Below are 13,644 nucleotides of genomic sequence, written 5' to 3' on the forward strand. Positions count from 1 at the left end.
GAGACCTCCTGCAGGGCCCTTTGCGGATTCCACTCCACACTCAACACCGGCTCTGATTTCTACAGGGATGGGCTGTGTGGCACCTCAGTGTGTCAGTCTGGCCATTCTCCCCTTCGGTATTCCTATTTCTCCCTCTCACCTTCCAGCCAACTTGGCTCCTGGTGAGTCTGGCCCTGGTTACTCTGTGGCCCCAGGTTCGTTTTTCCAGTTTTGCAAGTTTTCTCTGGGGGACATCCTAGGGAAAACTTCCTAACCGCAGCCATGGGTAATACCCACTCAAAGATTTCCTCTGACTCCCCCTGGGGTGTCTTTTATACAATTTTACCAAACTGAGCCTAAAGGGCAATCTAAAATGAAAAATCCTCATCTGTTTTTCTAAATTTGACTTCAATACAAATTAGACAATTCCTCTAAATGGCCCAAATTTAAAATTTTAATCCCAATGTCCTCCGAGACCTCGACAACTTTATTGTGAGAAACAGCAAATGGCAAGAGGTCTCTTTAGGCTTTCTTTTATCTCAAGTCCGACCCTCCCTTTGTTCAAACTGCTGGAGCTTGTAGGTTTGACTCTAGCTCTCTGCTGTTACAACCTGAAAAGCAGTGGACAGCAGCAGCTCTTCCCAGGTTCACTCTCAGGCACTGAATGGAGGCTGGAGTCTTCCTCCCCAGTTCCCACTGCCTCTCTCCTTTTTTTCACCGCTGTTCCACCCTTTCCTTTCTTTGACAGGTCCACCAGAGACCATCTTCCATGGCTGGATTTGCACCCAACACCTTACCATCCACAGCTACATCACCATCAAAAACCGTCTCCTCTGGCTTCAACCTAGCTTTATGTCATCCTTTCCTTTTTTCTCATTTCACAAGATATAAACAATGTATAACTTTAAAAGTTTTCTCTAAATTTGTCTCAGCCATTATGGAGGTTACTTTCACTCCTCCTACTCCATGTCCAGCTCCTGTCTCCTCTCTTGGACTGGCCATACAGATTGTTAGGTCCCTGGCATTCTTGGGGTGGGTGGAAGGACCCGAGGCTACACCTTAAAACCAGACCCCGATTTATGACTGCTTGTTTCTCCCTGCCTGATTGTTTCTCAGCTTGCAAAACAACTCAGGAACTTCCAGTTACTCAACTAGCCAGGCAAGTCGACCTGTTTCATCTGGTGATCGCAGATAATCAGAGACCAGAGACTCTCTCTCCCTCCCCCATGGCTCGGACCCTCCTATAAAGCCCACTACCCAATTTAGCCAAGCCACCTCACTCTGAACCCAAGAGTGATGGCCCTGCAGTCTGGACCAATAAACCTTTCCTTTCCACATGTGGTGTGGTCTTAATTCGGCAGTACCTTACACAGATGAGGACAGTAGAGACAGAAATGGACAGGGAGAAAGGGAAAGAAAAGTCCTGCTCAAGTCACATTGTCAGTTCTTTCTGCACCCCGAGTGACTCATATGGTCCCAGAACTACAAACATAAAATCAATTGGAAATCTAAATGACATGTGGCCAATGATTGGAGCTACTTTTCTGTACTGGCCTCCTGGTTTTTCACCTAAGACTAAGCCTCTAAGTCTGCCTAAACACTCTACTAACAGTTTTCTCCTTTAAGTCTTGTTTTATGGTGGGTGGTTTTCCCACTGCAGACATGTCAAGACCAGGAAGGGGATCAGGTCATATCCAGGTCACTGCAGGTAGCGACCATGGGCTGGCCCGTTTGCTGTCCTGGCCAAGGCACAATACAGTTGGGATGATGGACCCATGACCTCAGCCTCATGTAGGCACAGGATGGAAAAACCAATGACAGAATTTCAGTTCTCTATCTAAAATGCCCCATGTATTTAAAATTAAAATTAAAATCTGTTTTCTAGATTATGGCATGAACTAAAAGACAAAAGGGCAGCCTTCCTGAGTTCTGCTACAGATTCAATAAGGCATTTGGATTTTTCATAGTTGCCTTACCTAAATATTAACTCTTGAGGGGCTAATTCATTCTACCTTTTCCATGCTTACTATCACCAGTTTCACTGGAGAGGTAATCCTTTTTACTCTGCACTCTGCCCATTTTCCAGCCTGTCATACAAATTCTAATTTAAAAACAAAATTCTTAGTATAAAATAAGAGGATGGACTTGTATATCCCCTCATGCATCCTGTATCCTTTGTCCTGACAAGGATATGGAATGCCAACACTACAAGACTAGGCTCCCTAAATTTATTTTAAAGATTTGTCTTATAACAAAGTTACTGTAGCCCAAGGCAAACTATTCTTAAAAATTATTAAAAACACCCCTAGAGGTAGATCTAAAGCCTTCCATATCTAAGAGTGCACTTGAAATTAATGTAATTGTTTTATGTTTCATTGTGTAAATTTTGTGTATGGCTATTGTATGATTAACTTATTAGAGACAAAAGTTTGATAGCTATGACAACAGTCTTCTTATTGGAGACTGAGACTGACTCAAAACACTTTCCTAGAATTGACTCTTGCCACAGGTGTTAAGTTGCCCAAAACGAGTCCTAAAAGAACAAAATGGGACACATCTCAATCTGCTCCGAAAATTTTTTTAAAATAACTAATCAGTGTACTTGTGGCCACTTAATTTTTATATGTTCTTGAACTCTTGAATATACATGTGCTTAAATTGACATGTATGGCATGCCTAACTTAAAACTTTTTTTTTACTATGTGTGTGTTTAAACATCTTTAGGATGATTCTTATTATAGAGTTAATGTAAAGAAATGAAAGGCTTCTGTTCTCTTCTTTCCTCCACCTCTTCTGCTGCTACTTTTAAGAAAAACCAGTTTTTCAAAGGTTATGTCAATCAGATCTGTCTAAATTATAGGCATTATTTTATGGACAGTAACCTTAATCTGTTTTATTCCATCATAAGTGTAATTTATATTCAATTTTTTTATAATTAGATTTATTAAGAAATGGTATGTTTATAAATTACTTATTGCATAAAAACAGTTTAAAATTGCCTGTATATATGGGTCTATACAGTAAAAATATAAGGCTAATTAAAAAAACAATTTTATTTAAATTTAAAATTCTTATAAAAGTTATTTTTAAATACAAGTTACAAAGTCAACAAGTAGAAAGGATATAGATAGGTATTGAGTATATGTTTGGGGAAAAGTTAAAGGGAAAGAAAGCTTTTGGATGAAAAAGTATTTTGTAAAGAAGAGTTTGTCTTAAAGATTGTTCCAAATATGGAGAAGAGGGGTAAGGACAAACCATCAGAAGTTTCAGAATGTTATATGAAGGTTCTGAGTAAGTCTTAAAAGTGTATAATAAAAGCTTCGGTATGTGATGAAGTTACAAGTTGACTATAATCTAAGAGTTGCCTAAAAGATTTTCTAGGTTCATGTCAAACTAAAATCTAATTCTCTATGCCCATAAAACAAGGCTATCTTAATATTTTTCTGCTCTGAGTAACATCTGCAAAAAATTGTTATAAGGAAAGATTTTATCAAGCTTTAAGTACTACTAAATCAGAGTTCATTTACGTATTTGCTCATGCAAAGGGCTCTTACATGATCACCTTATTACTGTGTTCTGTGTCTAGACTTTAAGTATTGTACAAACATTTGCAAAGTTAAAAGTGTCAATTTATGTAAAATGATGAGCTAAAGCTCTCTTATATCAAAAAGCATTAAATTTAACTAAACAGCCAAAGTTCTTTATCCAAAAGCGTTACATCGAAACCTTTGACATAGAAAATGGTTAATGAAACTTTTGGCAGGTGTGCTGTTTGTTATCAGTAACAGTCAGAAAAACCTTTCTATTTGGGCAGTCCTGCTACTTAGAACCTGGCCTATATTAGTTTTAGTCAAGTAAGTGTTACTGTGTATGTATGAAATATACTTGTACATTAGAAAATAAGGCTATTTGGGATCACAGGCATTGTCCCCCTAACTTGTAAGAGATCTAAAGTTAAGGATGCTAGACTTTTGCAAGCTTGTGTCCATATGTTCCTAACTGTAACAAAGAGCATTTAGTGCTGATGTTTTTATACTATCAGTCATAATTATTTTCCTAAAAATGTGGTCCACAATGGAAATAACTAAATGTTCTGACAATTCCCAAACTATTTTTCAGCATTTTAACTATGGCTATTCTAAGTCTTGTCATTCTCAGTCTGGGTCCCTCAGAGCACTTGCAATCAAATCCCTCAGAACATTTGCAATCAAAGCCCAAAAATAACTCTACCTAGTACCTATTTTTCAATTGAGTCAGCCTTCTAGATATTTACTTTTGCTGGCTTTTTTTTTTCAAAATCTTTAACTATTGTCTGTTAACATTCTGCAGCATTTTTAAGTTGTCAGGATATCATCTATAGTCCAAGCAGAACTAAAAATGAATGCCAGGTAGGCCCATTTCTTCTAAACCTCTTTTGTTTCTTATTGTTTGGGCAAATGGGTCTTATCTGGCACTGATTCCCACCTGACCTGCCTGAAGCTTCCCCTCCAATGCCGAGAACATCCAGGAGAAGGTATTCCTGCACCAAGTGACTCTCATTAACCAGATGGTTAATTAACAAAATCTTCAGAGAGATTAATTAACTCTCTTCAGAGAGAGTTTGGAGACGAGAGGGAAAAGCTTCACAATCCGGATGGACTCCCCTGTGCCAGACCTCACAAAAGTTACTGAAGCTGAGAGGTTTTAAAGATCTTATGCAGGGCTACTGGTCACTCAAGCCTTTGCAGCACCTCTGACAGAAGGCAAACTCATATTTTTGGCCAAGGCCTTCATTTTAGGTAAAAAGACATTATTTTTGCTGGCTCCAAACTTATCTTTTTAGTAGCCCATGCTCATGGAGTTATCTTCCCTTAGGCAGTCTATTTAACTGGGAGCATTCTGACTTTTACTTCCTCTGCATTCGAAGCAGGTGTTTCTAGTTTTAGACCTAAACTGCTTCTACCCTCCAGATAACAACTCTGGAACCTCTCCCAAAACAAAGACTGAGGTAATGACCAACCAGGCCACACCTGTGACTGGAACCGTTTACTATATATACCTTTGTCCCCTGCCCCCAGTTCCTTTGCCTACTTAAACCTATAGCCAAGGTCTGTACCCCAAGGTCCCTTGGTTTTCCTTCTCATGCTGATAGCTGGCCCATATGTCAAGGCTCACTTCGTCTCCCAAAGGGTACATTTCTTTAGACAGGCTGCCACTCAGACCACGCACAAAGGATGTTGCTTTTACGTCAGGAACTCAATGCCAATCTCCAACAGTGAACAACAGACAGCTGGGAACAGTGGTCTTCCTGGGCTAAGTGGATGCCACGGGTCTTCCCTCTACTGGGACTCCTTATTTTTCCCATTGTGACCTTGCCTTCAAAACAGGAGGGGATTAGATCTCCTCACAGCTGAAAAAGGCAGGCTATGCCTCTTCCTAAACGAGGATTGTTGTTTCTTCACCAGTAAGTCTGGCATAGTTAGGGACAGGATAAAAAAAAAAAAAAACTCAGGGACAGAGCACAACAGCTAACATCCGTACAGCCTACTAATATTCTTTCCTCCTTGTACCCATGGCTCATCCTCCTGGTGGTCCCTCTCTCATTCTTGTTTGTCTGGCTGTAATGTTCCTACCATGCCTCATTAGTACCCTCCAAAAACTGTTACAGGAATGTATTACTGCCATTTCTCGGGCTATCTCAGGGGAGCAGTTCAAGGCCATCATGCTTCTACAAACTTTCCAGACTCAATAACCCCCCACATTGCCCCTAGCCAGCAGGAAGTAGCCAGAAGACAGGTAATGCCCCATGCCACTTACGTATGTTTGTGTAACAACAAGCTCCGTGACTTTAGAAACTGAAGGGTCTGCCGGGGGAAAGGATATTCCTTATTTGGATACCTTATCTGGAACAATTGATTATTCAAAACTTTTGAACATTTACAAATTAAGCAACCAACCTAAATCATCCCAAAGGACAGACCCGAGCTGTTATTTTCATCTTTAGTGATTTGCCCTCTCTCAACCTGAGAAGCTGCCGGGATTCCAGTACAAATCAAAAGCGATGACCGCAGCCTGAAGCGTGCCAATTTTTAGGCACCTAAGCTATCTGTAGGAAGCAATGCTAGCGGTCTGGGAGGAAGCAACAGGGTGTTTGTGAGACTGCAGCTCAGTTTGCCTTCGTAGTGTGGCCGCTCCTGCTTGTGGATATTCTCCATAGTGAAACAAGTAGTTCAACAGGAATAAAGCCTGGATTTCCCTCTTTGTCTCTCTTAGTGCTTTGCATTTTTGGCACAATTCTGAAGAGGCAGACAAGCCCTGTGAAAATGCTCTATCCAAATAAGGTATATCCTTTCTACTTGGTAGAATCCTTCAGTTTCTAAAATAGTGGCACTTGTGTTGTCAGAACCAATGAAGCAACTAAAAGAATTTTAAAAACTAAGCTATCAGTCTGGACCTGTGTAGGAGAATGAAGGAGAAGCACCTTAAAGTTGGGGGAAAATTACACTTAACCACTACTGGTGTTCTGTGTTTCATTCCTGATTTCATCTGAAACAGAGATAGGATTACTATGACCATTCGAAGAATGGTGGTTTGCTAATGAGCTTTTGGCTCCCCTTTATGGTGGATTTGGGCCCTAACATGTTGCTAACTTGTTGGGTTATTGTTTTTCAGTAACATGGAGGCTTTACTCAAGAGATTTACTGGGTTGTAATTACCTGGCACCCAGGGGTAAATCTAATACCAGTCAACACTGGGATTTGAACTCAGGGCCTTGTGCTTGGTAAGCAGTCACTGTACTATTTGAGCCATGTGCTATGTCTTCTGGTTTTCTCATCACCAGGAAACAAATGTCTTTTCCTCTGAAGTAACACAGTAACTAGAAATAACAAGTTGGTGCATCCTCCTTTATGAGTCTTAACTAACAGAATACCCATCCCTACTTTGACTGGAAAGCAAAGACCCCCTAGGGTTCTTTCCCCAAATAGGCATCAGCAAATTAGTGAAGGGATAAAGGAGGCTGCTACACAGGACCATCTGTAAGAGCAGTTAATCCACCTCCAGGCAAATCTCAACCCTCCCTCCAACCAGAAGGGAACTTGGGAACCTGGATTTCTGATGCACGAGGCAGGTGGATGACCTTTCCCAAAGTTGGGTTTGGAGACTCAAGGTAAAAGCTGTCCATCTGGAGTCTCAGATGACCTTCAGGCTCTTCAACATCACAGGTTTTATTTTATTTTGTTTTTTTTTGTTTTTTTAAACAGGGTCTTCCTATGTAGTCCAGGGTAGCCTTGAACTTGAGATCCTTCTGCCTAGGCCTCACAAGTGCTGGGATTACAAACGTGTGCTTGTGAACAGCATAGAGTTTTTAAACTTTTACTGTTATTATTTTTTTGGTAGTGGGGATTGAACTCAGGGCCTTGTGCTTGCTAGGCAGGTGCTCTACTACTTGAGCCACATCCCCAACCCTTTTTACTTTAGTTATTTTTCCAATGAGGTCTCATGTTTATGCCCAGGCATGAACTGTAGTGTGATCATCCCATTTATGCTTGTGAGTAGCTAGGATTACAGGCATGGGTTATGGCACCCAGCACATCATAGAATTTTTGAGCTGAAAAGATATTAAACTCCACATTTCTTGTTGAAGGTAGTAAGGAAAAAAAAGGTATATGGAGTCAGGCTAGAGCAGTGTATATTCCTATTAATATTTTTCACCATAAAGCTTAATACAAACACCATCTTTTTCTTTCTTTTTTGGTGGGACCAGGGTTTGAACTCAGGGCCTCACACTTGCTAGGCAGGTGCTCTTATTATATGAGCCACTCTGCCAGCACCATCTTTTTCTTGAAAAATAATGTTCTGAGGGGAGAGGTGCCCTATGGCAGGTTTTTAGAATTCTTTTGATTTGTCATTTAGAAGAAACTGACATTGAGAAAGCACCCACCCCATTTGCTTGCTGGAGGATTCTGTGTTAAACTTGGCGCTCTGTAAGCAGCTATACATTGCAAACATTTAAGCAGTTAGGAACTCTGCATGTGAGAAGGAATCAGTGTTCAGCTTGTGAGTGAAACTTCAAGGACCATTCACACATCAGAGCGGCACCATTGGGGGACCATGACTGTGCCAATTTGAGTGTTACTTGCATGATGTCTCCAGTGCCCCTGCCAAAGATCAGTACTAGGGAAAGCAGAGCATGTCATATATAAGTCACACAAGGCTCTTACCTGTTGTACGTTAGTTTCCTTATTTGAAAAAATGGAATGCATCAAGACGTACTATTCACAGAATTTGCACAGGGCTTACACCTAGCTAACAGTAATGTTATCAGTTGTTTTTTTTTTAAGACACAAATAAGTTTGAAACATGTTTGTCTTCTATTCCACTTACACTTGGTGTAAAAACTGCATTCCATGCCATGCTTGAAATGTTCCAAAGTTCAATTCAGTGATTAAATTGCAACCAAGATTTCTACAAAAAAAAAAAAAAAAAGCCAAAGAAGGAGAGGAAAAAGATATTCTTTCAGAACACTTATCATTGGCAGTGACTCTAACTTACATATGATGAATTATAACATCAATACTTTTCACATACCTTAAAGGAATCTCACTATGGATGATACTGGCTTATGATTTATACTTTAACATTTACAAATGCAGTGCATTAGATACAAAAGAGTGAATGCTCAATGATTACTTGTGTTAAGTGATCTTTATTTCTCTACAACAGGGTTTCACAACTTCAGTGCTATTGACATTTTGGACATTTCTTTGACATTTGTCATTTATGGACAATTCTGTGTCCATTGCAGGATATTCAGTAGCATCCCTATTGTCTGCCCACTAGGTGCCAATAGCATATCCACAGCTGCCAGGTGTCACCTGGGGGTAAAGTCACACTGATGGAGAAGCACTGCTCTGGACTGTTTCACTCTGACCTGTAATGATTCTCACTGTCATCTTTGGTGCAGACTAAAGAACCTGCTAATTAATTTTAGTAACTTTCTACTAGCAAAATTTTAATTATCTTTCAAAATGAGTAGCAAGATTCCAGGCATAATGAAGTAACTTACACGAATTTCAAAAAAGGTAGTGATTCAAATGTCCGTCTTTCAATATACTGTATTTTATTGCAGGATAAATCTCTAGGAAAAGTAAAAGAAAACATTGCATTGATTAGCTATTAGGTATCTAATTAGCATGAATAGATAGAATTTAGACTCAATAATATTGAAGACATAATTTTTTCTAAACTCTAAACTTTGGATTTGTATTTGAACTTTCTAGAGCCCCCTAATCCTGCTCCCACCTAAGAATCTCACCTTCGTGATTTTCATAAATAAAACATTCACTGTAGATCTTGAGGGATACTTTTATTATGGGTATAACAAGGGCTAGAGTCATGCTCAAGTGGTGGAGTTCCTGTCTATAAGTGCACGGTCCTGAGTTCTCTTCTTTTTTTTTTTATAACCCTTCTAAGTTTGGATATGAAGTGCCCCCCCAAATGGCTCACATGTTAAAGACTTGGTCACCAACAGGTGGTGTGAGAGGTGACTGAATCATCAGGACACTGACTTCATTGATGGATTCACCCACTGAGAAGCTCACAGCTGAATGAGCGATTAGAAAGTGAGGCTAAGGTGGAAGGCGCAGGTCGCTAGGAGCATGCCTTTGACCAAGACCCTCTTTCTTCTCTCTTGCTGCTTCCTGGCTGCCGTGAGGTTAGCAGCCTTGTCCCTCCACACCTTTGCCTCCCAGAGGCCCCGAAACAATGGAGAGTGCAGGTACAGACCGAAACCGCTCAACTGAGCCAAAATGTGTCTTTGCTCCTTTACCAGGCATTTGGTTACAGTGACCAAAAAAGTGACTCATATAAGCTCCTTAAAAATGTAAAAAGAAAACAACAACAACAAAAAACCCAATTCTTAACTTATGAGCTACACAAAAGCATGTGGATTAGATTTGACCCATGGGCTGTAGACTAAATATAAATACAAGAAGTATATGGCATAGGAACACTTATAAAATAAGGTTCATATGAGCACCATAATTGCTCAGGCCTTATTACCCGTTTTCTGCTGTAAGTGGAGTATTTTGTTTTTACATCTCTCTTATCTATATAATTTTTAGAAATCTAAAAATGTATAGGGAGTATTTAATGCCAGAGATAGTCTGAGACCCACACAGACTTACACAAGTGCAGAATTTTTTTTGCTGGAGATTTCAGAAATTATCTCATTTGAACCCTTTATACATTTCATAGATAGTAACTCACAAATAAATATGATCAACTGACTAACTTACAAATACTCGAGGGACAGCAGGCCTTCAAATGAATCCTTACGTAATTCAGTCAGGCGATTTTCACTGAGAATTCTGGAAGATGAAAGGTTATCGCTGGATCAAAATTCATCAAAAAGAGAGAGAGTATCGAGTGATGAAAGGTATGGGGAAATGGGTACTGTCATATTCTGTTCCCTGGTGTGTAAGTTGGCACCACTTTTTGGAGGGCAATTAAAATTCCCTGTCTATAATAGTCTTCACCTTAACCATCCCATTCCTAGATCCCTATTGTACAGCAATACTTGTCCATGCTCACAAAGAAGTATGTACAGGGTTGTTCACTGTAGCTATGAGTGCAACAGGAGAACCTGACGTGCTCTAAAAAAAATAAGGGATTATGAAATGAACTATGATGTGTCCATACTATGGAATATTGTGCAGGAGTTTAAATTAATAGGGAAACTTCTATGTACAGGGAAGGAAAGAGACACGACATAGTGAAGAGAAAGACTCAAGAGGCAGGATGTTAGCATTTATGTAAAAAGAGATATGAAAATCACACAAAATAATCTGCTGTGTGTAAATATGTATATATGCATGGGAAAAGATATGGAAGGATAGGTAGCAAATTCAGAGTAGTCATTATTACCTCAATAGTGGGGGATTATGAGAAGGAGGGTTTTCACTGTACCTGTTATTTCATTTGTATTACTTGTACAATGGAAAATCAATTTAAATTGTTTCTTATTTCAAAGAGGAACCATGAAAGTTTGTATTTTATTTTCATTTTGGCTAACATGAAAGACAAGTGCTCTACCACTGAGCTATAACCCCCAGTCCCTATAAAATTTGATGTTTAAAATAACTACATAATTTCCATCAATAGAGGTCAATGTAGGATGTGGAGGGGAAATACATTTGCTCAGAGATACTGACCTCAAAATTCTGAACCAAGGAGGCTCTTACAATGCAGTTTTTGTATTCATATTTGGAAAGAAAATACTCACAGTTTCTCAGTCCAACGATAGGCTTTCCATGTATTTTTGTCAATGTAATCAATAGCGTTTCCATGGAAATTTCTGTGAAGAAACAGTTTATAACCTTGAATAAGTAGGAAAATAATGAGCATGACTCCTACCAATCAGTGAGAAAAGGATACATAATTCCACAGGACAATGGGCAATAATTTTTATCATTATTAGCAAGTAAGAATAAAGAAACTCTGCCAGGTAACACCAAAGCTTTGCCTAAATGATCTTAGGAAGGTTGAGCACATAGAAAGAAGGAAGTGCAACCCTGAAGGGTGAGGACAAGTAGAAATGAGGGAAATTCATGTGATGATGTGGAAAGCGCTCTGCTGAATAAGGGAAAGCACAAATCTGAGAAAGAATGGAAGTATTACCTCATTAGGGAGAAACTGCAAAGGAGAGAAAGAAGAAGGAAGGACACACAGGGGTGTATAACAGGGGTTATCTTATGGGCGGTAGGCATGGAAGAGTGGTATGAGAGGGGCTGCATACTTTCATATTTTTCCTATATACTTCTTTGACCCTTGGAGGTGCTGGGGATTGAACACAGGCAATCTGAAAATGCTAGGCAAGTGCTCTACCACGGAGCTACATCCCTGACCATTTGTATTTTGGAGACAGTCTTGCTATGTAGTCAAGACTGGCCTCCAAGTTCAGACTCTCCTATTTCAGCCTCTGGAGTGGCGGGATTAAACATGTGAGCCACTACACCAGCTTCTGAGACTTTTTTTAAAAGTGGGAATGTATCCTCGGGTAACACATGATTAAAAGAAGCTGTTAAACCAGGCTCCAGTGGCTCATGCCTTTAATGCTAGCTACTTGGGAAGCTGAGATCAGGAGGATCATGGTTTCAAAGCCAACCCAGGCAAATAGTTCATGAGACCCCATCACCAAAATAAAAAGAGTAAAATGGACTGAAGATGTGGCTCAAGCAGTAGAGCGCCTGCTTTGCACACATGAAGCCCTGAGTTCAAACCCCAGCCTCTGCCAAAAAGAAGCTATTCAATACCTTATGTTCAGTTTCACTCTGGATACCTCTGAACATTTACCTTTAATTCTGTCCTTACCCCTCAGCAACACTCTCCTATTCAGTTTACATACACTTTCTCTGGAGGTGGAGAGAAGAAGCCAGCTCATCTGCCTAGTGGACATTTCCACTCAACCACAAGCTTTCTAATTTCTTACCAGTAAAAGGACCTAAAACTGAACTCAATTCCCTCCAACTGGCTCTCCTTCTGGAATGCTGTGTTTCCACATGGTATCCATATCCTAACAGGACAGAAACTATGGAGTCATGTTTGATTTTTCTCAACTCTTTAGTCCGAGCCCCAACTCTTTCATCAGTCACTAAATCCTCTGTGCACTTTCTATGTAGGGAATCCCAGGATTTTCTGTCTATTCTCATCACAAACTCTGACTTACTCCCCTCGTACTTAACCTCTCCACTTTGCTAGCAATTTCTAGGTAGTCTCTTTGAATTAACCTTTCCCCTCTAGATCACCCTAAGTAGGGATTGTAAAATAATTCTCTTGAATCATGGTTTGTTTACAGTGCTTGGGAGGCTGAGGTAGGAGGAGAGTGAGTTCAAGGCCAGCCTGAGCTACTTAACAAGTTCCAGGACAGCCTCGACTATATATAGCAAGACTTTATCTCCAAAATCAAACCAAACAACAAATCCGCCTGCTTTAATCATTTGCCGCTCTTCCTTGGAAACATTTAGTGACTCTCCACATTTCACTGTAACTTTCAAACCCCTACAGTTCATATTCAAGGTCTTTTATAATATCTTTCATTGCTTCCTAACCCAATTCTTTGCAGGCAGGCTGTTCTACTAAAGCCTGATTACTGCTGCAGCTACGCCTTTGCCTAGGATGTTTTTTGTCTATTTAACAATTACTCTCTAAGCTCCAGGTAACGTTTCAGTTTATCCTACACTTTTCCATAACCTCCACAACTCAGCGATTACAGATTCTGAAGAATTACAGCTGCTAGTATCTGATTCTCTTTTAGCATTTCATTATACACCATCTCCGCTTTTTTGCCTTTTTTTCCTTTCTTTACATCTATCATTTTCATGTTCCAGAGACAATGCCATAATTCTGTGACTCCCACAAAACTTAGACCTGGGTTGGGCACAAAATGGACACAATATATAGAAAATCTAAGGACAAAGATGAGTTTTGGACATAACTGAGGGACTGAATATTACTATTAATAGTTAACATTCATATATGTGCTAGGTATTCAGGTAAGTATTACATGCACTCATTCATCTAAATCATACAACAATCCTATGAAATGGTAATCATCATAATTCCCATCTCACAGATGAGGAAACTGAGTCACAGAGCTAAATAATTTCCTCAGGCTTACAAAGTTAA

General features: G+C 39.8%; 1 protein-coding gene and 1 long non-coding RNA gene across 15 annotated transcripts in view; one reads left to right on the top strand and one right to left on the bottom strand.

The window, feature by feature from the left end:
- LOC109676018 (uncharacterized) overlaps positions 1–13,644 on the top strand; it is a 183,709-nt gene that overhangs the window by 104,623 nt on the left and 65,442 nt on the right. The window contains exon 6 of one of the 9 annotated variants that reach the window (XR_012438488.1): positions 728–10,149. The exons of the other annotated variants lie outside the window; for them this stretch is intronic. This is a non-coding gene — a long non-coding RNA (uncharacterized lncRNA). Of the gene's footprint in view, positions 1–727; positions 10,150–13,644 lie in introns of those variants that run through there. 9 annotated transcript variants of the gene reach the window in all.
- LOC141410491 (leucine-rich repeat-containing protein 37A2-like) overlaps positions 1–13,644 on the bottom strand; it is a 40,604-nt gene that overhangs the window by 17,265 nt on the left and 9,695 nt on the right. For 4 of the 6 annotated variants that reach the window (XR_012438478.1, XM_074045423.1, XM_074045427.1 and 1 more), the window contains 4 exons: positions 11,243–11,314; positions 10,257–10,328; positions 9,026–9,097; positions 8,344–8,424 (listed from right to left, as the gene is read on the bottom strand). Coding sequence is in view for 5 of the 6 variants with exons in the window: in XM_074045423.1 (XP_073901524.1) it covers positions 8,344–8,424; positions 9,026–9,097; positions 10,257–10,328; positions 11,243–11,314 (297 nt within the window). In the remaining variant the exon portion in view is untranslated. The remainder of the gene's footprint in view (positions 1–8,343; positions 8,425–9,025; positions 9,098–10,256; positions 10,329–11,242; positions 11,315–13,644) is intronic. The other 2 variants (XM_074045424.1, XM_074045425.1) reach the window with 2 other exon arrangements.

The sequence above is a fragment of the Castor canadensis genome, chromosome 11 (genome assembly GCF_047511655.1).
Source record: "Castor canadensis chromosome 11, mCasCan1.hap1v2, whole genome shotgun sequence".
NCBI lineage: Eukaryota > Metazoa > Chordata > Mammalia > Rodentia > Castoridae > Castor > Castor canadensis.